The sequence below is a fragment of the Dipodomys spectabilis genome, unplaced genomic scaffold, assembly GCF_019054845.1.
Source record: "Dipodomys spectabilis isolate Male_0828 unplaced genomic scaffold, ASM1905484v1 ptg000190l, whole genome shotgun sequence".
NCBI lineage: Eukaryota > Metazoa > Chordata > Mammalia > Rodentia > Heteromyidae > Dipodomys > Dipodomys spectabilis.
Window position 1 is genome coordinate 2261956 of NW_024870867.1, and position 27230 is coordinate 2289185.

At 33.8% G+C, this 27230-nt stretch overlaps 1 protein-coding gene and 1 pseudogene across 1 annotated transcript in view; one reads left to right on the forward strand and one right to left on the reverse strand.

Annotated features, from left to right (window-relative positions):
• The window catches only part of Agmo (alkylglycerol monooxygenase), a 327029-nt gene that overhangs the window by 165713 nt on the left and 134086 nt on the right, over window positions 1-27230 (reverse strand). The window contains exon 5 of the mRNA XM_042695829.1: window positions 23571-23666. Within this exon, the coding sequence (XP_042551763.1) occupies window positions 23571-23666 (96 nt within the window). The remainder of the gene's footprint in view (window positions 1-23570; window positions 23667-27230) is intronic.
• LOC122121576 lies at window positions 11693-12831 on the forward strand (annotated as a pseudogene).

The following is a 27230-nucleotide window of genomic DNA, read 5'->3' on the forward strand; positions in this document are numbered from 1 at the left end:
TCAACCCTGGAAAAAAACATATTTAACTTGCTTTTAGTTACAATCCAAACTTGTTTGTTAAGTTCTATTAATGACAAAATCAATATTATTATGGTATTTTGGAAAATCATTCACCTTTAGAGTTATCATTTATTGAATTAATATATGATAGAAAATTAAGTGTAAAGCTGTAGGAATAAAATAGACTCTGATACTAAGTTAAACAGTGTATGTCATTAATGATGAGAAGAAATATAGAGATGAGCTTGTTTAAGATAGTAAAATATTTAAGACTTACATATATGACAAAATATTTAATGTAGACATTGGATATTTACTTACACAAAACAGATAATGAAAGTACTAGATAATAAAAGCATTTTATCTGGAGTGTTAATGACATTGTCACCAGGTGTGACAATTTTATAGTCATATAACTAAATTATAGTCATTTTATAGTCATATAACTAAATTATAGAAGGCGTGAGATCATGATTTAGCAATGAATCAAAACAGCGATACTCATAAGACACTATGTTGGAAATGATCTGTACAACTTGGGCAGGATGTGGAGAGGGGAGCAGGGGGAAAAATGATGGAAGAGGTAACAAGTTCAAAAAGAAATGTACTCACTCCCTTACTTATGAAACTGTAACCCCTCTGTACATCACCTTGACAATAAAATGGAAGTAAAATAAAATGAAAGTAAAATAAAATATAGGTGATATAAATGAATCAAAATGTTGGTGTTTGAACAGAAATTCACTCTCTACGCCTTTTACTTATCTGAATGCTTATAAATATAAGCTAAAATTGTGAGTAAAGGAAATCATATTCTAGCAATACATAATAATATTCGCTAAGCCAATTGAAATGATTACTAAATCTCTAAAGTCTGAAACCTACTTCTAAGTTGAAACACTGTAAAGGTTTATTTATTTTTCAGGTACTCTCTAACTTCAAAACACCTAATTGATCATGGTTCTATAGATGTATAGCCATACTTTCCTCCACTTATGACAACACTACCTACTGAAATAGAGTGATAATAATAAGGCATGTAGCACCCTGAAATCTCCACTGCCAGGTGACACAATCTTCTCCCTGACACCTATTGCTTAAGATCAGAGGCAATCCTTTCCTGTGACCCTCCTGCCCAAGTTCTCTTCTCTATGCAAAAGACATGTGATAATACATGTTCCATGAAACTTCAGATCTTCTTTTCTCTTTCCCTCAATCTCCCTCTTCCTTTCAGGCTTCTTTTTGACAAGGGATGCTTTTTTTACCCACAATAAAGTTATTACCATGAGAAATTAACTGAGTTCCCAAGAGTGGAAACTCAACCACTTCCTATCACAGAATTCATTTTTCCACTTAATCTGTATTTTGGTACTCAATCAATATTTTTTCTATTGTATTTTTTCATTTTTACTCAGTCTATATTTTTTCAATTACAAAAGTTTAAAATATTGTGAATATACATCTCATATTAATCAATATTCTTATAAAAGAAGACACATAGGTATTACCTCACAAAGACAAACTGACAACTAAGAATCAGGAATAAGTGATGTACGAAGAACCATGCATGTTATTTTACTCCATCATTCTTTATTGGTGGAGAAATATTGACAAAGCAGAATGGTAATGGATAGAGAAGAAAGTAAGGTTTCTAGGCAATCATAACATTGAAATCTGATGCTTTGGCTGGGCTTTGTATCTCTGGCAGAGAACCAGATGGAAAAGGAAAAGGCTATTTTGTCCCTGTTTGTCTCTTCGGTGCCTAACATGTGTTACAAAAACAAACAACAAAAGGAGGTGGAGGGGCCCATACTGACCAGCTTCTGCTGCCCAGATGCGTTTCTGATCTGTGTTTCTGGCATGTGCACAGCCAGATTTAAAGCCACACAAATGGTGAATGCATTCAGATGGCTGGAGTCTTGGCTGAGTGCATTACTTTTTTTCTTTTTTTTTTTTAATGTCAAGCTTTTTTCCTGAGGAAAATCTTTTGTTTGTGTAGGCTAAAACATACTGATACCAATATTGAAAATTCTCCCTTCAATAAAAAAAATAAGTGAAAAGCCAAGTACAACATAATCAGTCATAGTTAAATTCCCTGATAATGTCTACAAGTAGCTTAAAGCGGAGGAAGACCACCTCAAAGTGAATGATTCATCGTTCAGACAGTAGAGTCAGAACTTTTCATGTAGAAAACCCTTCTGATTCAAAGTCATTGAGAAATCATTAATATTTAATAAGAGTCAAGCATAACGATTTAATTATTGCCCACTTTTGCAAATTCAGCCATTTAGCAATTCAACCACATCTAGTAGTTAAATGCACTTCCTGTAAATATGTTACTCTAGGAATAATTGCATCTATTCTAATTTTTAGAATAAGTTATTTGTCTTAGTTTACTGGACTTAGATGAGTTGTTCTAAAATATAAAATTTAAGTCCAGTAAAGAGGGTTTAAACATACTAACTAAGAGGGTTTAAACATAATATAGGCCAATATACAATTATAAACTAATATGATATGTCAGGTTGGGAAAGACTAAATTAGTAGTCCAAGTTTTAACAGGTTTGAATAAGCCCTAATGCCTTTTCAATTTCAGCTCACAATCTTCTGAATTTCTATCATATTGCTTTTAAATAAATAGAATGATTTTATCAAATAAAAGCAATTCAAACTTTTAAAATTTTTAACAGAAAATCCTTGTGACTATTAGTTTAAAATGATTCCTGGTAATCATAAGCCTGGGAACTTGAGTTTTTCCACTTTCGTATGTTGTGTTTTTCAGCTGTTCTGGAGTTTGTTATGCCACAACACAATGTTCTCAGACCTGTAACAGTTTGTCAGAGTTTTATATTCTGAGGAACATGGGAACAAACAAAGGCTATCTGCAATCTTCAAAAACTTAGAGATACCATGAAGTTTTGCACCAAATGTTATGGTTATGTGCTAATGGTTATGTGCTTCTGATGAAGAAATGCCACTTTTAATCATTTACCCAACAGGAAACAGAAGTTCCAAAAAGTTAAAAAATCAATATCCTAAGCAGAAATGACTTTAGATTATTTATTTTGCCCTTACTTATAATATTGTTCTTAGTTTTCTAAATTTCAAACCTTGAGTGTTAAGACAAACAATAAAATTTTTAAAAATCTTGAGTGCTAATTTTTTGTCCAAACTTCAAAAACAAAAACTGCAGTGGTTTGTTTGCCTGTTTTTTTTTTTGTTTTGTTTTGTTTTGTTTTTTGGGTCTAGTCGTGGGGCCTGAACTCTGGGCCTGGGCACTGTCCCTCAGCTCTTCAGCTCAAGGCTAGCACTCTACCACTTGAGCCACAGTGCCACTTCCAGCTTTCTTCTTTTTGCTTATGTGGTGCTGAGGAATCGAACCCAGGGCCTCAGGCATGCAAGGTAAGCACTCCACCATTGAGCCACCTTCCCAGCCCCTGTTTGCCTGTTTTTTGAAATCATTAAATTTCCAGAAAGATTATTTTGTCAGCAACTTTTTATTTGCATAAAGAAGATTTATTCATACTTGAGATGACTTAACTAGAGAGCTAAAAGATTAATGAAGTTCCCATTGTATCTTTGTATCTTTTTTATCTAGCTGAAATAGTTTTGCTCTAGAAATTGATAAATACAAATTATATATCCATCAATTAAATGCCTCTTTGTACTAAGCATAATTTTTCCATGATATATTTTCTTCCTCTTCTTCCTTCTTTTCTTTCTCCTTCTTCTTTTCACAATACTAGGGTTTGATATAATAGTGTCATGCTTTTGGGCAGGTGTTCTACCAGCTGAGTTATACGTTTGCAAGACCTTTTTTATATTTTCTTTTTTTCATGTGTTTTAGGTTTTCCATCAATTCTAGCCTTGATCAAGATTTTCCTATGTAAACTTCTGTGTAGCTAGGATGTTTGACATGACTCACCACATCTAGCTTGTTTATTTGAAAGGAACTCCCTAATTTTTCATTTCATCTGGCTTTGAGCCATAATCCTCCTGATTTCCACTTCTTGAAAGCTTGGATTATGAAGTAAACCAATATGCCTGGACAAATATTCAAATATTCTCTATCTTAAATTGCCTGAAATATGTTTCCATAGGAAGAAAATCACTTACTGTCTATGAAGCATCAAAATAAATATTGTAAATAATGGTCTTGTTAGGAGTTATTAACCTTGCATTCAACATAACAGTTTTTTCAATGATTTTTTAAATTGGAAAACATCAAGTAGGTTAGATAATTGGCACTCTATAAGAAGCACAGAACTAATTAATAATCAATTTAGATAGGGAGATTTGCTTTCAACAAAAACATTTGATGTTTTGAGGCAAATTATATCATTCCAACCAGCCAGAAAATTTCCTCCTCTCATTTCACTGTGACAATTGAGATTGGAAAGCAGATTTCCTAAAACTGATAGCAAAATGTAAAATTAAATTTGGTTCTCAAATTTTTGAATATTGGGAAGATTCTCTCCATTTATTTTTTAATCTGTACCTCAGTAGTATTTATAATCCGTTCATTTTTATTTTTTTCTTTTTTTTTATTGTGAAAATACCATACAGAGGGGTTACAATTAGATGAGCAAGGTAATGAGTACATTTCTTTCTTTCTTTTTTTTTATTGTGAAAATGCCGTACAGAGGGGTTACAATTACATGGGCAAGATAATGAGTACATTTCTTATCAAGCATTGTAGCCTCCTTCTTTGTTTCCCCTTCCCATCTCTTCCCATCTTCCCCCCTTGCCCTCCTTTGCCCCCCCCATACAAAGCAACAAAGAAATCAGATATGAGCATATAGTTGATTGTAAAATTACTTCCAAACAAGACCTTGTAAAATTGCATGCTTCCTACATGAGAGGGAAAATCCAATAGGGGAAAAGCATGGGTTTTAAGGCAGTCCCAATTATAAAAATGAAAATACAATCAACATAGTAACTACTAAAGAGTAGAGTTGAGGAGGGAGAAATGAAATCTCCACAATAGGAAAAATGTAGGCCCTCAGGTGAGCTTGAGTTATAGTGCTGACATTGACTACAACTAGTGCAGGCCTTTCTCCATAGTGTTTTGCATAATGGTTGTACCAGAGGGACATCGTTCCACTGTAGGGTTCCTGGATTTAGTGCAACCCACGTGTAAAAGAAAAACTAAGCCAGAAAGAAAAAACATTTGAGTCTTTATCTTGGAGTTCATTTCACCTAGCATCAACTTATCTGACCGTTTCTTCTTGTCTCAGACATATACTAACTATTGCAAATAAGGGAAACCATGGGACCTATGTTTCTTTGGGCCTGACTTACTTCACTTAATATATTTTTTTCCAAGTTTTTCCATGTCCTAACAAATGGGGCAGTGTCATTCTTTCTGATGGAGGCATAGAATTCCATTTTGTATATATATCACATTTTCTTGATCCATTCATCTACTGAGGGGCATCTGGGTTGGTTCCATATGGTAAATAATGCTGCAATAAACATAGCTGTGCAGGTTGCTTTAATATGGTCTTGTTTGTGATCATTCAGGTAAATGACCAAAAGTGGGATTGCTGGGTCATAGGGGAGCTCTATATGGAGTCTTTTGAGGAACCTCCATTAACATATTTATAAGATGATTTCTTTGTTGCTTTCTATGTCCCTCCCGCATGGTATAACCTCTGTTTTCATTGTATTTGATGTTGGTATAATTTGGGGAGGGGAAGGGAAGAACAAATTGTTAAAATAGGGATACAGGTATATCCATTGCAGCAATGAGATGTACAAGACGTTATGTCGAAAACCCAACTTTACAACTTTGGCACACGCAGGAGGAGGGCGGTGGCAAGAGGGGAGATGGGAAGGGATGGAAAGGGAAAACAGAGGTGGCAACAATGCTTGATAAGAAATGTACTCATTACCTTGCTCATGTAATTGTAACCCCTCTGTACGGTATTTTCACAATTAAAAAAAAAAACTAAGCCAGACCCAAGTACATTTATCATTTCTTAAAAACACATATCATGGTCATGTTAGATTTAATTAGCAATGACATGCTTGAAAGGCAGCATGAAAATGGCAAAGCTTCTCAAGTAAATTAGTGGCAAGAGTCTATGCAAACCTAAAGTTTGAATAAATGGTAAATAAATATTTGTTGGCTTTTCCTTGCGTGTCCCACCAAATTCCATTCTTCTTTTCTCTTCTTTTTTCTTTTATTTTTCTAAACAATCAATGCTTGTAACTAAATGTTATGAGTATGTGTGAAAATGTAGAGGATCTTTTATTTAGAAGGATTTTGATTATTAAGGATATGCTCGCAAATACCTGTTTGAAAGAATGTTTATATATATTTTTAGTATTTTACAGTAATAAATGTTCACGTTTAATCCTATTTATGGCAAGTTAGCTGAAAAATTAATGTTTATGTATACTTATTATTTCCTTAATACAATATCATAGATGTTAAACATTAAAATGTACATAAATACCAAATATTTACTACTTTAAATACAAAGCCATCAATAAGAATTTTCTATTATCACTATAAAATATCAGAGCACTGAGGCATATTTATTAGGCTTTATCACAATCTCTTATCATAAAACTGTTGTCACAGGGTGCCAGGGACTCAATCTGTAATCCTAGCTCCTTAGAGAAGCTGAGATCTGAGGACTGCAATTCAAAGTCAGACCGTGCAGACCTGTCCTTGAGACTCTTATCTCCAATTAACCAGAATAACATTAGAAGTAGAGATATGGCTCAAGTGGGCCTTGAGCACAAAAGTTCATCAATGGTGGTCAGGCTTTGAGTTCAAATACTATTCACAGACAGTAGCTATTGCAGTCAGGCATGGTGGCCTACACCTATAATTCTAGCAAATTGTGAGGCTGAGTAGCTGGAGAACTTCAAAAAGGCGGTAGTTTGAAGCTAACCCAGGCAAAAGTTAGGAAGATTACCATCTCAACAAACTGGGTGTGGCAGATCACATCATAATCCCAAATTCAAGGAGGATGGTGTCTGACATAAACTCTGGGCAAAAAAGACACCTTTCCCCCAAAATAACTAAAGTGAAAATAGGATTCAGAACCGCTCAAGTGAGAGTACCTGACTAGCAAGTACAAGCCCCTTAGTTCATGCTCTAGTACTATTTTCTTTTCTTTTCTTTTCTGTTTTTTCTTTCCTTTTTTCTTTTTTTGCTGGCCGTGGGGCCTGAACTCTGGGCCTGGGTGCTGTCCCTCAGCTCCTCAGCTCAAGGCTAGTGCTCTTCCACTTGAGCCATAGCTCCATTTCCAGCGTTTTCTACTTATGTGGTACTGACGAATCAAACCCAGGGCCTCATGCATGCAAGGCAATCACTCTACTACTGAGCCACTTTCCCAGCCCTCTAGTAATATTTTCAAAGAAGGAAGGGAGGGAGGAAGGAAGGGCGAGAGGGAGGTAGAGAGGGAGGGAGGAAAAACAAATTCTATTTTCATAATTAACAAAGAAGCATACTATCATCCAGCCCATTCACTCTACACCCAATTACTGAATTTCTAGGGAATTTACTATGTTTTAAAAGTTAAAATAAATTCAAGCCCTACCCTTTAATGGAATGTTAGACTTATTTCAGAAAACAAAACACCTTTTTTGTATAATTTTGTATTGTCTTGGAGCCAATAGGAAAATCGCTAAATGTTTTTATTTCAATTACTACTGCACAGTAGAGTGGTTAAATTTATAATCAATTTGAATTTTTCATTGGGAACCAAATTAATAAGAAGCAAATTGTATCTCCTTTGAAAATCCAAGCTGATAATTAACTTGAGCAAAATGCTTGCCTTTATTAAGTTCCCTGCCAAGTAGTTTTACAAATAGACATTGTTGATTAGTTCAGAGATATTTGAAAATGTTTCCTTACTCATGTATTTCTTCAACAGTTTATATAGTGATCTAAATAATCTACAAATATTTCATCTATTCAGATACTTATATAGAGTCTATGGAGTCACTGTTCTAAGATCTTATCTAAGGTCACAGAGTGGAATAATGGAAATCACAAGCTAACATCAACTGCTTTATTTCTTAACTTAAAGGTCAAATAAGTAGTGATACAAAATATTTTAGTGAATATTTGTCAAATATATATGAATATAATTATCATTAAAAGCTATAACAATTCTCATAGTTTTAGAATAAAAAAAGATAAAACCATGAACTCTGCAAGTCCATAGTTTAAATGTTTTATTTCTCCTCTTTAATTAGTTGATCTTTAATTCTCATTATTTTCCTGGTTCAAAGCTTAATCAATTTAAACATTTATGGATAACTCTATATTGTATAGCATCTGGTGATGAAATGTAAGAAATAAAATCTTAATTACTTTGTCTAATCGTTCTGCTGTGTTAATGCAAGACAACACACTCAAGTATTTAGACAGATGGTAGTGACGGCCATATTCTAGCCCTTGATTTCTCTTCAGGGAAGCATGGGATTGCAGAGGGCTTAGGACATGTGCTTGTCTGCCCAGTTTCACACTTTGAAATACTCGACAAATGCTGATTTATTCACTGCCAAATGTTTTCCTATCTGATTAGGCAGTTTTCTACTTCAGTAAGCATGTAATGTGGAGGTAGCTGAATTTCCACACCAAGGAGTGAAAAAACAATATTTATAGTTTGGAAATAAAACATTCTGGAGGTATCAAGACTGTTGGGATCATAAAGGGCTTTGTAGGGAGTAAATTTTGGATGAGTCCAACCACAGGGTTAAAGAGTTAAAGACTTGGTTTTCAAAAAGACTGGGCCTAGAGGCTATGTTTATACAATAAACAAGAGTTTTAAAGAACTGTGTTTATAATAAATTATCTGGAAGGCTCATTCTTGTCTCTTATGATTATATTATTTCTTAAACAAGAGAACAAGAGCTAGACAAGCTAAAATTTTACAGAATTTATTTTAGCTTACTTCTTAAATAACACTTTACATTTCTTTTCTGAATAGGGAAAAAATGAATACAATAAGATACTAAGCAAAGAGGGATAGAAACTAATAGACTCACTTTTAACACTAATCTATTTGACAGTAAGAAAAATAGAACTATTCACATATAGTAATACCATTGTATATCTACAAGTACAAATAGATGTACAAATAGAAAAGCACCCCACACTTTAGCAGTGTTATGTTAAAGAAAATAACAGAAATGGTTAAGTGGTCCACGTCCAAAAATCTAACCCAAATAGCCTAAGAGTCAAGGATCCATATTTGTGACTCATTCCAAACCTCACTTCATTGAGACTGCCATCATGATTATGTTTCCCAACTCTAAGCTCATTAGTCAAAAAGCGTTGAAGAACTAATAGACTTAATATTAATTTACTGTTGTCTAACCATTAGATACTTAAAAGAACAAAACAGACAGGAACCTTCATTTCGGTTTCAACTATAAAATATAGTTTTTTTCTACCACTTATTGTAAGTTGTGCTACATTAAAATTATTCATAGATACAAATCTTTAAAGTTAACATCTTACAAAATAAATTCCCAGCCAGTACACTGGAATCTACAATGCCCTATATGCCTTACCTCCATTTCCTTGGTCATCCTATTGGTAAAACTTGCCTTCTAAATCAAGCTGTCTTAATAAAATACATCCCCTCCTTGTATCCTTGAGATTTTTTTAAATATCAATATATTGTCAGATTTAAGGCTTTGGTAAGAATGCCCTTTCTACCTTTTTCTTTCTGCTTGTTTCTAATTCATATACCTAAATAGAGAATATAATCAACACCATCACCTCATCCACTTTTAATTAAAAGATCCTCACTTATGTTTATTTGAATTGTGGGCATTGGGAAGACAATGATGAATAAATTATATTGTTCTTAAACACTTGCATGTCAGTTCCTTTTTTATACTGTTTAAACTTCATCACCTCAACACTCAGTCTAATTTTTTGGTTCAACATTCAGACTCCTTCCCCAGCTTCCCAGAGATATAAGTGCTATACTTCTCAGAAGAAAACAATAATTCTGTATCTTTTGTAAGCACTGAAATAATTTTGATGCATGCAAGTACCCTACATAATTATTGTTGCTTGTATTCTACCTCTTACTTTATGTATGAATTCCAGTGTGTAGATTTTTAGATTTTTATAGCTACAAAACATCCATTCATTGAAAACATAGTATGTTTCATACTACACAATTATTATATGTAATTTCCTTGATTCATTCTTGAGGGTAAGTCTGATTATCATCACAGCATATTAAGAAGCAAACTAACAGTTTAAAAAAGCTTATTAATGTGTTCTGTCTTATTTATTTAACAAATATTTCTCCAACTTATATAGGTGCTCTTTCTGGTTACAGTAGCAAACTGTTGAAGAAGGTAGACAACTTTCTATTGTGAAATATCTTCTATAGGAAATCTGATTATACAGAATTTGTTCTTTTCCATTATGGTATACTGTCCCTTTCTCTCTGAAATTTCCTCCATTAATTTACAGTAGATAGATTTGCATCATGTTAACTCTGTCTTTCAGAGTGCAGACTCAAATGCTTCTGCAACAGTTCTAAAGGGAAATTTGCATGTTTTGTGCTAGCCCAGAAGCTTGAACTCAGGGTCTGGGGCTGTCCCAAGTTGTTGTTTTGTTTTGTTTCTAATTGAAGGCAAGCACTTTACCTCATGAGCCACAACTGTACTTCAGGCACCTCAATTGGAGATAAGTGTCTCACAGACTTTTCCTGCCTGAGCTAATTCAAACCACAATCCTGCTGGGTGCTGGTGGCTTACACCCCTGCCACCATTGCTATTTAGGAGGCTGAGATCTGAGGATGGTAGTTCAAAGCCAACCCAGGCAGGACAGTCCTTGATACTCTCATCTCCAATTAACCACCAGAAAACTGGAAGTGGCCCTGTGGCTCAAGTGGTAGAGTGCTCTCCTTGAGTTGAAGAGCTCAGAGGCATGCTCAGGCCCACAGTTCAAGCTCCATGACAGACAAAAACAAAGAAACAAAGCAAAAACAGCAACAAAAAACTCACAATCCTCAGAACTCAACCTCCTGAGTAGCTAGGATCGCAGGTGTGAGCCACTTGCACAAAGCTTAAGATCCATAAATTGTGAGAGTCTATATATATGTTTGCAAGTTCAATAAAACTATTGGAATTTTTTAAAATGTTTTCCTACTGGAAAGACTTACTACCATTCTGAAATCAAATGTTAGTGACAAAAAGAGACAATTCAGGTGAGAACACTCAAAAACAATCCTTTGTGATCACTTTTTATATATACACACATATATGTATGTATAAGCAGAAAGATGTATATGAATAATGTATTTATGTGTATAATAATGTAAATGTATATATAGTAAATATGATTATGATTATGCAATTATGTGATTATAATTATATGATTATGTGATTTGTAAATCTAAATCTATTTACTGGTTTTATATTATATTCCTTGGAAGCAGGTGATAATTCAGTATCTTGAGTAGGAACTAAGACAATGTACACAGATAACTCATTCAAAAACACATCTCAGATGCAATATGCATGCAAAATATATTATTGCAGAGTACTGGTGGCTCATGCCTGTAATCCTAGCTACTCAGAAGGCTAAGATATGAGGATCACTGTTAAAGCCAGCCAAAGCAGGGAAGTCTATGACACTCTTATCTCAAAAAAATTGCTCAAGAAAAAAAAACAACTGGGCTTTCCAGTCGGTCTCGGAGGCGTCCTTCCGATCATGTCTGGTGGTTCTGCCAACTATAACAGAGAACATGGCAGCACAGAGGAAAGGACCCTGATGGTGTCATCGAGAGCAACTTAAATGAGATTGTTGATAACTTTGATGATAACAATTTAAAGGAGTCTCTTCTACCGGGTATCTATGCTTATGCTTTTGAGAAGCCTTCAGCTATTCAACAGAGAGCTATTATCCCTTGCATTAAAGGGTATCTGATTGCTCAAGCTCAGTCAGGTACTGGCAAGACAGCCACATTTGCTATTTCCATCCTGGCAACAGTTGGAGATTGAGTTCAAGGAGACCCAAACAGTAGTATTGGCCCCCACTAGAGAACTGGCTCAACAGATCCACAAGGTAATTCTCACACTTGGAGATTATATGGGACCAACTTGTCTCACCTGTAATGGTGGAACCAATGTTCTAAATGAAATGCAAAACCTGCAGGCTGAAGCACCTGCAAGTTGGTACATATTGTTGTTGGTACATCATGGAGAGTGTTTGACATGTTGGGCAGATGATACCTTTCTCCAAAATGGATCAAAATGTTTATTTTGGATGAAGCTGATGAAATGATGAGCTGAGGGTTTAAGGATCAAATCTATGAGATTTCCCAGAAATTAAATACAAGTATTCAGGTCGTGTAGCTTTCTGCCACAATGCCAACTGATGTGTTGGAAGTGACCAAAAAAATCATGAGAGATCCTATTCGAATCTTGGTGAAGAGGGAAGAATTGACCCTTGAAGAAATAAAGTAGTTTTATATTAATGTTGAGAGAGAGGAATGGAAGTTGGACACACTTTGTGACTTGTATGAGACACTGACTATCACACAGGCTGTTATTTTCCTCAATACAAGGCGCAAAGTAGACTGGCTCACGAGAAAATGCATGCCAGGGACTTTACAGTTTCTGCTCTGCATGGTGACATGGACCAGAAGGAGAGAGATGTTATCATGATGGAATTCCGATCAGGGTCAAGCTGTGTTTTGATCACTACTGACTTGTTGGCTCATGGAATTGATGTGCAACAAGTGTCTTTGGTTATAAACTATGATCTACCTACCAATCATGAAAACTATATTCACAGGAGTCGATAGCAGCAGTTGATGAAGAGATGACACTCAGAAACGGTGTTAACATAATTTAGAAAGTGGATTCATAAGTGAAATAGCATACTGTTTGGATAAAGAGTGAGTTGAATTGGAAGAGGGGGTTGATTTGGGAGGAAGAGGATTCTTCGTGACATTGAGACTTTCTACAATACTACAGTGGAGGAGATGCCCATGACTGTGGCTGACCTTATTTAATTCCTGGGATGAGAGTTTTGAATGCAGTGCTCATTGTTGCTGAATAGGCGACCACAACGTGCATTGTGCTTCTTTGGAAATAATTGAATCTTGTCTCAATGTTCATTACGGATCACTCAGAAATACAGATTTTGATAGCAAAGCGACATTAGTCGTGAGCTCTCTGAGGAAAGTAATTGGCTTCATCCTCTTTAGACTTAGATTGTTGGGGTGGGTATAAAAGATGGAGGTCTGTAAAATCTTTCTTTCTTAGAAATTTATTTCCTAGTTCTGTAGAAATGGTTGTATTAGATGTTCTCTCTCATTTAATAATATACTTGTGGACTAAAAGTGCTATATAAAATTGGCCAATTATGTTAAACTAGCATATCTGTGTTTCTCAGCCTGAATAGAAAGGCCTTTAAAATTGATTTTTTTAGAAAGCATTTGAATGCAGTTTGTTTAGTATTGTATTTATTCAGTTAGTGCTAAGTGTGAAATGGACCCTGTTGCTAAACCCCAGCAAGCAATCATATCCTAGGTACGGTTAAACTCCCAGTAAAATTGCCATATAGCACATGTCTTAATGAAGTTTGAATGTTAAATAAATTGCAAATTCACTTAAAAAAAAGAAATAAAAAAAAACTGTAAGTGATGTTGTGGCTCAAGTGGTAGAGTACTCGCCTTGAGCAAAAGAAGCTCGAGGACAGCACTAGACCCAGAGTTCAAGCCCCAGGACCAGCAAATAGATAGATAGATAGATAGATAGATAGATAGATAGATAGATAGATAGATAGATAGATAGATAATAGATAGATAGATAGATAGATAGATAGATAGATAGATAGATAGATAGAACCACAAATACATAATGTACTTGTTAAACACTAGATATTCACATGTAAATAAGCCAGGTGGGAATGAATTATCTGGAAAGGTAATTATAAAAGGAAAAGATAAACCATTTTTATTTAGATGGAACTAGAAGCCTGTAGAATTTAATTAAACATAAGACACAAGAGAGGTAGTCAAATTTGACACTAAAATTTGCTCTTGCTGTTGACTTAAGAGAAATAGATGATTTAAGACATGATTTTAGACCTATTGGTGATGTCAAAAGATAAAAATGTCATAGCAAATTAAATGAAGAACACTAGAGGTAGATTCAGGAATTTTAGTAGGATTGTCAGAACACTATGAAACATCTATACTTATTTCAAGAAAAGAAAGGTATTTAGGTATTATTGGAATAAGTGTTTCATATTTACTTTAATAAAGGAATTCCAATATATTATCTCTTCTAAGTATTTCTAAAATCACAATCATAATTTGGAATGTAATTTGTTTTCCTCCTCCACCAAATTTCCTTAAATAGCAAAACCTATACAATAATAACTTTCAGGAACCTGTACTCTTACAGAAGATATTGCATAAGTATGTTTCAGATATAAATGTTATTTCAAATAGATAGAAACACATAGCATGTACAGTCATTGGACACTAATGATAACTATCAATAATAGTATTGTTAGTGTATTTATTAGAATATATATTGTTAGTATATTTATTAGAATATATGTATGAATATAATATATATACAGATACACAAATACACTCAATCACATAATAAAGGGATATTTTTCTATTGAGAAACCCAGAGAATACTGGTTAAGGCAGAAAGTTTAACATCAAATATAACTGAGTGTTCTAAGAATTTACATTCAATGTTGCCTAGCTTGCATAAGGCTCTGGGTTCAATTTCATGATAAACAGAATTAAGTTTCATTATTCTAGAGGTGATATGTCCCCTCTAGAATAAATCATTTATCTCATTTGTGTTTTCTAGCAAAGCTTAAGCTCTTCATCCTTAAGAATCAATATGAAATAGAAATAAACACTGAGGTAGTGTAAAGATAAGTGTACTTGACTCTAAGTCAGAGGTCAAAGAGGCATTTTAGAGAAAGTGATAATTGATGAATGGTGAGGAATGGACATAAGCCATCACAGACAGAGCAGGAATGAACATGTGAATAGCTGTGGGGATTATCTCTACTAGCTGAGCTATGGGACAGGATAGGAGAGGTTAAACAAGAGTCCCATTTAGAAAACTGCCCATGAACTTAAAGCTTTTTTTATTTATCTTTGTTGCAGCAGAAAGCCATTTAAGATTTCCTCTGATTGTTGGTTGTGAATTTCTTATATAACTGGAGGTTTAAAATGATTGCCAGAGCTGTCTGAAAATAAAAGATAAAATGAAAATTCATGTAGGCCATGAAATTACATAAATTAAATTAGGTCAAGGAAAAGGAAAGGATGAGAAGAATTAAGTATGTAAAAGGAAAACTCACCCTGTGTATAATCAATGTTTTAAAAGTGAGAGAGTGTACAATTCACTATTATGCCAGAAAAATAGGCATCTTCAATGGGCACTGTTTAGAGCAAACAGGAATAAATTAATACTCTTCAAAAAAGATAGTATATAAGTAATTTGATTTCAGAGAAGAATAGAAAGAAATTTCATTTTTCAGTTTATAGTTTCAGTTCCAATTTAGTAATTAGAACATTGCTTGACTTACAGAAAGTAAAAAAATGCATTTTACATTATTTTTCATTTTATTTTATTGTAAAGATGCTGTCCAGAAGGATTACAGTTACTCTAGTAAGGCAATGAGCACATTATTTGTTATAATTACTTTTTTTGCAAACCTGATATCTATTTTACTGTATCTATAGCTTTTATTTCTAGATATTATTATACTTGTTCACAGACATTTTGTGATATAGTAATGTGCTATATATTTTGAGTGAATGTTTAATATTAATATGAATAAATGAATACTGGCTAAATTGCAAATAATGGAAATTAATAAAATGAGGGTCAGGAAATGAAGTTAAATACCATGGCTCCAATAAACTTGAACTTGATCAATGAGCAAAAGAACATTGGAAACACGCTTTCAACAGTAGATTCTGAAAGTAGGTACAATTTTAAGAGGGTAGTAATAGATGTGTGAAAAGGCTACATAGGGTTTTTTTTTCTTGCTTACATAGGCAACTAATTACAGCTAAGCTTTGTCCCAACCAATGGCCCTGAAGTTTTCATGGCACAATGTTGTTTATTTATTCAGTGTGTTTCACTGAGACATAAATAGGATTTTTGTGTTTGTTTTTGTGTTTTTTTCTTAAAGAGGAAAGGTGTTAAGTGAACACCCTTTATCATATTATGATAAAAAAAAAATGTACTACTCTGAGAGGGGGAGAACTGTCTGGTTAATAGAAGTGAGCAAGGCACCCCCTTTCTGTAGTGAAATTCTCTGACACTAACATATGTCCTAAGGCAAGTCACCTAGAATCTTTGCAATGTACCTTTTCCCAAGATTATTCAGATTGGTGAGGTAATATTGGTTAAAATGTTTCAGATTCTTCTTGCAAAATATTGGGTTCTGCATAATTATATGATGCCCAAATTAAAATGAAAAGACAAGCCAGTACAAATAGCATCTCTCCATTTATTTCTCAGGACCTTTAGGTAACTGAGAGCTCTTGCAACCAGAGGGCTATATTGGCTTTCCTGCACTTTAGACTTTGTTTGTGCATCAGACACAAATAAATATTTGTAGTTTGTAAATCGATAATGGCAGCAAATGATACAAAAATATCTTTGTATGTTCTGTGTCCTAAGCACTCATTATTGGGGGGAAAATAATATTTTCTAACCTTCAAAACAATGCCATGTGTTATGATTATGAGGAAACAGGCACAAGACCGAGAAAGCTACAATGTCATTGAGATGGTAGCAAATTCAGAAAGATTAATCCCAGAAATATGTATTTTTACCTTATAAAATTGATCTTGTGAATTACCTCTTTATCTTCAAGATACAAATATCTGAGACAAAGTATTGTGTATTCCTGACATTAGAAAGGAAGTTTTATAAAATAATAAATAATACATTCAGAAACTTCTTCTTAGATGTCATGTTTCCTTATATATAACAAATACTTAAATTATTGAGCTGACTAGCTCAATAATTCTAATAGATTTTCTACATACATGAAAGGAAAATATAACTAGAAAAAGTCTGCAGTCATGTCCTAAAATTCATGGTACAAGCATACATTTTACTTGAAATGTAACATAAAGTTTGTATAGTGACTTAAAATAGAAATAATACTTTATACTTGAATATGTCAAAAACATATTATTTTGAAGAATGGATAAATATTTGCAAACCTTCATGAAAACTGTGTTTTGAGGAGAAAAAAAAAGCAATTATCTGAACACATTATTGGTTGTGTCCTCAGAAAAACTTCTTACTTTCAGTCTCCTGTGCTAAGCTTTTATGATACATTTTTATACAATTCTCTATGTCTCTCAGCTTCTACAGAGTCCTGATCTCTGTTCTCTTATTGATTTCATTGCTTCGTAATTTTACTCTGTAATTCATATGCTTCCTAATTTTCTGCATTAGAAACCTCCATAGTCCTATATTTTATGTTGTTTTTAACCTTTATAACATAAGCCTATCATGAATATATTCTCAAAGGAATATTTTATTAAGACCACTTCCTAAATATAGAGAGTTACTGATGGGAGGATTATGTTTCTCAAAGCTTGCTAACTGTATCAGTAAACAAGCAATGTATGTACTTATTGAACTTAGCTGGAAGAGTAACATGTGCTTAGAATGGCTGTCTGAAGCAAAAAGGGGAAAGAAAAATACAAGTGCTAGTATTACAAGGTTAGGAGCCAAGTGTCAAAAGTTTGCAACTCTAAATGACTGGACAATAAAAGGGGAAATTCCAAGAGGGGAAGGAAGCAGGAAGGGAGCCACATACAAATCCCCTTCTACCTTTCCAAACTTGGCTAATGCAGGGACCCATGCATTGGGGAACCTGATGAAAGTGAGGAAGCCAAAAGCCAGAACATTGTTGAGCAGCAATTTCCTCTACTACACTACCTGGTAGGAAGAGAAAGAATGTAGAGTTCAATGCAAAGGGTTTTGTACCTTCTGAAATGTCTCTGGTATTTCATTAAAACAAACATAAAAGACATCCTCTGTCCTTAGTTTCAAAGATAAGAAATATGCTATATGATTAAAGACAATAACAAACAAACAGCAAAAATAACTGATGAAATCTGGATTGAAGTTTCCAAAAAACAAGATAGCCAATTATTTCACTGCCTCCTAGCATAAGTTGCAGGATAGTCAGATGGATAACACAAACCAGAGTAATAAAGATGTCATTAAAATTGGCATACAATAAAAATGTTAGGTGATGAACAAAGAAGATAAATTTGATCATTATTGAGGAATGAAAAAAAGCAACTGATTAAGCATGAATAAAATGTTGGAACTAATAGACTTTAAGAATAAAAATTATTATTTTTAAGGCTGAAAGGAAAACACACAAAACTCAATATCAATAGAAAAAAGCAACATATATAAAACAATTTGAAATTCCAATTTAAGACCACAATTTCAGATTGATCTCTGAGACAATATAAAGTAAAATAATACAGATAAGACAGAATAGGAGTTGAGAAACAAAGAGAAACAATGCATAGTGGCTAAATAATAGGCAGACCTTTATCAGCAAATCAGATTTAAAGAAGATGCACAACTAAGAATAATAGTCAAGTTTAACGTAAAGGAAATCATATATGAAACATCATAGTCAAACTGATTAAAGTTAAACATAAAGAAAAATATCTTCTATAAATAAAATCAAGACGGGGAGGATTGGGTGGGGGGCGGGGGGAGGATGGGAAGGGATGGGAAGGGGAAACAAAGGAGGAGGCTACAATGCTTGATAAGAAATGTACTCATTATCTTGCCCATGTAATTGTAACCTCTCTGTACAGTATTTTCACAATCAAAAAATTCCAGCAAAAAATAAATAAATAAAATCAAGAGGGAAAATCACATTGCATACAACATAGCAATAAATATCACTTGTATTATCTATCTGAAACATTAAATAGTTAAATGCAATGGAAATTTTAAAATGAAACCTTGAAAGAAAACCATCAAAGATATATTAATTAAGAATTATTATATCCAGGGAAATAACAATCAAGGTAAAAGAAAAGAAAAGGAGAAAATAAAGTAGTTTACGGTAAATACCTTGAAGAATACATTTTATATTTTTAATTTCCTTAAATATCAAACAACTGGTTAAATTTTTTAGGTCCAGAATAATAAAACTAATATTTTGCTATTTATACCATTTAAGGAATTAATGTACATAAGAATGCTAGACAAAAAGTTGAAAGGTCATGAATGGCTTTGTTGATGGACTGACTTTGAGCTTGCAACATGTTAGGTTCACCCTGACATGTTGATCTGCCTGGAAGAAAACAAACAAAAGTAACAAGACAAAGACAAGATGGAATTTTAAACAAAATGTCCCTATGATGAAGATGGAGATTCAGTACAGCTGATCTTTAAGATGCCAACATGAATTTACATTTAAGCTGAGGAGGTATTGGGGCAGGCAGTTGTAGTAGTACAAAACTACAAAACTAAGCAATCCTCGCCAAAATATTTTTTGGCACAAAAATCATGTCAAATATGGTTCTTCAAGAGTGTCCAAGAGTAAGGTGATTCAGTTTCCAGGTAACCATTGCTACTTCATGGTGAGAGGTCTCATCACAGAGTGATCTTCAATGTGGTGCCACTGTTCCTAGAAAGCTAGACTGCAGGAGAACAGTCTTTCGGTCATGTTTTCTGGAATTTGTTTTGTAGGAGGTAACTGACAGCAAAATGTATTAGTTACTCTTTGAGATTTCAGCATTGAAAGAGGCTGAAACTTACCAGTTTTAGGGAAACAATTAGAATAATTATCATGCCTATAGGCAGAGTTAAGTAGATGTCTGAACCAAAATAAAGGAGATAGTTGAATGAAGGCAGAGAGGCTTGACTTTTTTCTGGTTTTTAATTACCTTGTGAGATCAGTTGAAGAATGAATACTTTTGAAACAAAAAAATTAATTAATAAGATTTATTTTAATTAATTGTCAGCTTATGAAACTTGACCAGACTTCAGAGAGTTCCACATATCCTCTCTTAAATAGCTTTTCTATTATTAAAAGTCTTGCTTCAGTGATGTACACTAAATAATTGTGCTTTTTTGCAAAAGTAGTTTCTAAGTAACCATTATAGAATTCTTTTGCTTTGTGATGCTTATATTTATGATAAGTTGTATTTATAATAGTTCAAAACAATACATGTATAATCATGACAGAGATAAACTTTCTTAGATATATATTTAGATACATAGAGAGAAAGAAATAGTGAGAAAGAGAAAGTAATAGAGAAACTATTTGAACAGGACTTTTAGCTTGTATTGTGATTCCTTGTCAGAGCTATAAACTAAGAAAATAAATTGATAAAAAATAAATGAAACTGGTCAAAATTGCAAGGAAAAAATTGCTAAAATATTTAAACCAATTATTTTGTGAACTTTACTAAAAAAATCCTGCAATAAAGACACATCAAATGAGTAGAATGCAGGTAATAATGCAGTGTATATGCCACAGAACTGAGAAGCATAAGGGACAGGATGGGTAGAAGGCAGGGAGGGGGGTGAAGGAGAATGTTGAAGGGATGACACAGACTTTATATATATAACATAGTATACAAAGTGCTTACTTAAATGACAAAAATGTAATGCATAACCTAAAATTAATTACTGACCAGTATTTTCAATTTGTAAATTTAAAAGTACATTCTAGTTACCACAAATGAGGGAAATCATGTAATCCATGTTTCTTTGGGTCTGGCTTACTTTATTTAATACAATATTTCCAAATCTTTCCTTTCCTTATGAATGATACAATATCATTCTTTCTGATGGAAAAGTAGAATTCCAGTATGTGTGTGTGTGTGTGTGTGTGTGTGTGTGTGTGTGTGTGTGTGTGTTACACTTTCTTGATCCATTCCTCCACGGAGGGGCATTTGGGTTGATTCCCTATCTTGGTTCTTGTAAACATTGCTGCAGTGGAACATAGTTGTGCTGGTGGTTTTAGTGTGGCCTTATTTATGTTCTATTGAATAAATGTCCAGGAGTGGAATTGCTTGGTTATTGAGAAGCTCAATAGTTATTGTCTTTTTTTAGGAATCTCCATACTTGCTTTCCCAGAGTGATTGAACAAGTTTACATTCCCACCAACAGTGTAATAAAGTTCTGTTTTGGCCAAATCCTCATCATCATTGATATAGTTAGCTTTTTTTTTTGATGATGTCATTCTAACTGAGATGAGATAGTATCTCAATATTCTTTTGATTTGCATTTTGTTTATGGTCAGAGATGTTGAATATCTTTGTGGGTCTATTGGCCATTCTTATTTTGTCTAAAAAGTCTCTCTTTAAGCCTGTAGCCCTTTTATTATTAGGATTGGTGTTTCTTTGAGAGTTTATTTTTGGGAGGTTTAAGTTTTGAATTCTAAGTAGATGTTACATATGAGGCCCTTATCTGATTCATAGCTAGTAAAACTTCTCCCATTCTGTAGGTTTTCTATCTAACTTGTTAGGTATATCCTTTGCCATTCAGAAATTCTTCAGTTTGATGCAATTCCATTTATCATAACTTTTAATTGAAAAATGGGCAAGTAAATGTTAAATAATTAAATTTTAATATAGTTAATCTCTCCCTAGATCACTTTACTACTCCATTTGGCTTTCTGTATAGAAGCAGCTACAGCTAAGTCATTTGAATCTCTGGAATAATTCTATTATTTATGAACAAATGGTGACATATTGCACGTAATTACCCAGTGTAACTACACAGATGTGAAAAGTCTCAGAAATCTGTTCACAGTTAATAACATAATAAAAAATTTGAAGGTCCAAACCATAACTTCAAAAGTGTATTGTTGAGCTGGGTATAGCATTATATGTCTATAATCCCAGACACTGAGTAGAATAATAAAGGAATATCTGTCCAAAGTTATATTCAGACAAAAAGTGGGATGGCCTATCTGAAACAAAAATATAAAGTGAAAAGAAACTGGAACACACGTCTAGTGGTAGAGCTCCCACTTAACAAACATGTGGCACTGAGTACAAATATTAACACAACCAAACATAAAAGTATACCTCTAGTACCACTCCAGCGCAGTAACCACACATGGTAAAGTAGTTCAACAAGTCTGAAATGTAGCACAAGTGAGAGATTCTAATGCGTGGCTTTTCAACTGAAAATGTAGCCACCACGAGTTCCTGAGGTTAATAGGTAAAATTCTCCTCACTAGCTTTCATGCCTTTCCAGTTTACTTCATGTTAGGGAACTCAAATTCCAGCATAGGGACTCCTCAGAGAGACACAGAGAAAGGTAGAAATCACTCAGGCATCATTGTCTCCTATCTAGACTAATACCTGACCCAACACATGGCATGACCTGGGGCACAGCAGCTATAAAAATGTAATTCTCCTTTAACCCCTCCATGTAAATCACCAGAATGCTTCCCTCCACTGATTTAAACAAATTTGGTCTTTGACCTCTAGAGTCAGGATTGGCCTCAACAGCTCTTTCAGATGTTTGTCTCATGGTCTGTTTGATGTATGTCAACTGTCATAAAACAAATTATGTTTCATGAGAGATATTCACCTAATACCACATATGTCCAGAGTTAAGATAACAGTGTCTTTATTCAAAGCAAAGCAGTAGAATGAAATACTGCAGATTAATGAAATAATCCTCATGGTTGTATCAAGGTTTGGAATCTCCTGGAACAGTGATTTGTGGCATTATTTCCCCTACTGAAACACCTGCCAGTGTTCCTCTTATGGGAACTTCAAAAGGTTCCCAATAAATACCAAATGCTTGAAAAGGCTTTCTTTTGTTCAGGAAGGGACTTTTTTTCTGGATATACAGTTTTCAATATTAACATGACTATAACAGTTCATACAACAAACAGTTGCTTAATAATATACCTGTATACATTGACATCTGATCATTTGAGATGCTCCAGAAGAACCAAAAAATTAATTTTGTTAGGTTTTCTGGAGAAAGAAAACTCCAACAGTAGATTGATCATCTTCAAATAAAATGTATACTCTATCATTGAAGGATAGTCAATAAAAATATTTTCTTAATTTTTGTAAATCTTTTACTTTTTCAATGAGATTTCAATAAGTTGAAATCTATCTACTTAGAGATAGAAAAATATAGATATGTAGACACAGATAGATAGTGATATATATCAGTAAACATATATAAATATAATATATATTTCAACGTTGCTTGGTTCAGAATATTTAATAATCTAATACAGAAAGATATTGAATTGAATGTAGCATTAAAATATTTTGGTACTTAATAGTTCAAAAATTGTTTTATTTAATTGAGACCAACTGGACTCATTTCTTCTTATAAACTTTGCAATATATATTCAGAAAAAAAAGGAATAAAAATGAACAGATGTTTCCCCTTAAAGGAGGCAGACAAAGATTTTTGTTACACAATAAATCAGCTCCTAGTAGATTTCCAGGGCATTGCTGTAGGCTATTTAGGTATAAAATTAAAAACACACACATATACACACCACACACACATACATGCACACATCATGTTACCTCAGTGTGGATCCAGAATTGGTAGAGTAGATTGAACTGAATATGGACAGCATACACTGAAGGTGGTATACAGAGAGCCAAGGGAGAGTAGAAAATCTTTAAGGTAAAAAAGTATTTGTGTTAATTTGCAGATATGATTTCTCAGCATAAAGCTTAATTATAACATATTATTAATTATAACATATATATTTCATTAACATATTTGACTTCGTATTATTAAGTTTTTTCACATGAGGGTGCAATTGCAGACATGTTAGAGAATAGTCTATGAAACTTCTATCTTAAGTATAATGTTTCTAGTTACACTATCAATTTCAAAGTTAATGTTATTTCCTTAATTTTGAAAAGAAAATATGCTTCCTTGGAAGTATAGTGGTTTCTTATAAATAAATACACATTTATCATTGAAGTACAAAAACTGTAAAAACATTTACCTTCAGGTCTTGACAACTTCCATATTATTAACTGTAATTTTCAGTAATAACATTAGAATACTGTAAAAGAATGTAACTTCAAATAGAAGAGTAGAATAGGTTTTTCCATTATACATTTTCTTTTACATAGCTTACTGCAGGTTTCATATATCTTATTTTTTGTTGTATGAAGGTAGGAGGTGTGATGTGGTGCCACAGAGGGAAAACATTATAACAGTCCATGCTTCCTAACAGACGGAAATGCCTCTGCCTTGGAAAAACAGCTTTTGCTTAAACCACAGAACTGCTCACAATCAACTAATAAGCACGATCTCCTGTATTCTCCTAATGACTCTGATCCCCAAGAGTGGTTTCATGTTAGAAGGAAACATTTTATTAAATGAAAAACTAAATAACCAAATAAGAGTTAAAAGAATCTTACTTCCAGTTTTCATTTCTCTGGTTTTTATGGAGCCCTTTTTTCCCAAAGACTGGACATTTTAGAACCTCTTATTTGTTCTCAGGAAAATGGTGTTTCAAAGATATTTAGTAATAATTATGCATATGAAATTACATACATTTTCTAGCTTGGTTCTAAACCTAACTCATGAAAAATATCCACTGTCACTATAAGTACAGTCAGTCCGATTATTTATAGATGGATTATGAAGCAATAGATTTACATGATTAAGCAACAAAAGAACACAAGGGTTCTTATACCAAAGGACTTGTCAGGTTGAGTATTGTTTCTCTCATTTGTAATCCTATCTACCAAGGAGTCTGAATTTGGAAATATGGAGGTTCAAGGCCACCCTAGGTAAAATATTAGTGATACCACATCTCCGTAAATAAACTATGAATGGTAGATCATGTCTGTCAAATTTGTAATTCCATGACATAGGCATATATACCATCTAGGACTGGGCCAAATTCTGAGCTCCTATCTGAGCATTAACTAAAGCAAAAAGGTCTGGGAACATGTCTCAAGTGATAGAGCATCTATTACAGAATTCTTTATTATATTCACACAGTTCTTAAATCTCTCCAGGACTGTTTCCTCAAATTAGCTGGGACAGAAAAAATGCTATTTGAAATCTAGTCTTACTTTTTAGTTCCAAAAGAGCTATGGTACTATGATTTGATTTCTTTTTCTTTTTGTAATGTATTCAAACAATACAAATATTTTCAACTCTACACAGACCTCATTGAAAGGTGAGACAAAAATATAAACAGCATATTTTAGAAGCTTTAATAAATACTCTGTTTGCAAAAATGCATGGAAGTTTAATACTTGTAGTTCCTTACAATTTCCCAGAGGATGGATCAACATTCCCTTGAGATAATAAGAGCTCTTATGAAAAGCAGGCTCTGTGATAGAGTACTAGGTTAAATAAGTAATGTTTCTTTAAAGGAATCTTCCGTCCATTTACTTCAGTTCAAATATGAATCAAAGTCCACAGTTCATAAAATATTTTAATGAATTTTCCATGGGGTTAGAATTTCTAAAAAAAAATTATGTTATGAAACCATGTCCAAATTTTTAAACTAAATAGATATAAGGATCAATTGGTTTTATGGTTGGTAAGCAGGGGAGACAACAAAAGGATCCTTTAGTGGCATTAAAGAAGCTGGGAATGAGAGAACACATCCTATTCATGGTTTTAAGCATATCAGAAATATAAACCATAAGTAACTTTTGAATAACCCAGTGAGAACAGATGTGTGTTTAATAACAAGAGTCAGGAGACAGTAGAATACATAAAAGAGTGGTAAAGATTGGTAACTGTATAAACATGGCAATAGAGATGGATGGGGGAGTATCAAGATAGATTTTGAATTTTCATGGTAATCAGCAGTGTCATCTGCTGGAAACCAGAAGGAAGAAGAGCTAGTAAACAAGAGCATGGAGGATGCTGTGTTGAGGTATATCTTATGCAGCTATTGAGTAAGCAATTTAAAATGGGTACTTGGAATCAGATATCTAGTACCAGAAGCTATCTGGATTAGCCTTGCTCCTATGGATACCAGATCTCTATTGTATTTACTTGAGTGAAGTGAGTTCATTGGGAAGACAGCAGCCAATATGTGACTCCACATATTTCAGCCACTTAGGCTGAAAGAGGATCACAGTGGTAGGGAAGATCTGGTTCTTGTTGTTATGAAAGACAAATGTTAGAATCTTAAAAAAATGAAAGAAGACTCCCAGTGAGTGCCCATGGAAGGCAGGAATCAGAAAACAAAGTGTCACTAGATTTGCAGAGATGGATACTGGAGCAGTAAGCCTGAAATTTCTACCTCAGTTATGTTTGAGTTTCCCAAGAGGTGGCAACATAACAAGAAGGAGCAATTGCTCACTTCTGTCTTTCCCTGAGAACAGGATGGAGACAGCTGGAGGTGTTTCTAGAACATCATGCTGGACAAAGGGTATTTTGTTTGTTGAGTGACAGATGTTAAGAGTACCTGGTTAGAGAAGGTCCAAGAAAAGAAGTAAAACAAGTGTAACAGCATCCACCTAACCAGTAGACTTGCCATAGAATGAATGTTTTATTACAAAGAAAATGTTAAGAAAGCATGTCCACCTGTGAATTCAGGAAGTCTTAATTGAAAACTCGTGAACAGGAAGTAGATTGAATTTTGAGTAACATGTCTTCATCTGGTCCTGAAGTAACACATGGAGATAAGTTGGTGAAGACACGAAAATTCTATATGTTTAAGGCTTGCAAAGTAGTGCCAGGTTTGGAAGCTCTACTTGTGGAAGGTGGGGGAAGGGTTTGGGGTTGGAGAGAGGAAAGTAAGGGGGACACAATCCATATAGCAGAGCCGAAGGTATCTCTTCACTCAGCCCCTGGCAGATGGGACTGGAGATGATGGAAGTTTGAGTCAGTCATTTTTTCAGGTGTTGGACAATTCAAGGCAGAATGAAAGAGCTCCAGGTTGGTCTTGACAGGCATGAAAATGGCAGACTTTTGGTTGCTTGACATGTATAATAAATTAGGAAGACTGGAAAAACTGGGAGGCAAACTAAGGATTGAGGAGTGAGAGATATGTACTGGTAAACTGCTAAGCAAGATGGCTTAAATGTTTTAATTTTAAATAAATGGAAAAAAGATTATTGTTCAATGACTTCAATAGTCAGACTTTAATGAACTATTCTTTTGTTTTCTTTTTTTCAGTTGTGAGGCTTAAACTCTGGACCTGGGTGCTGTCCCTGAGTTCTTCAGCTCAAGGCAAGTGCTCTACCATTTGA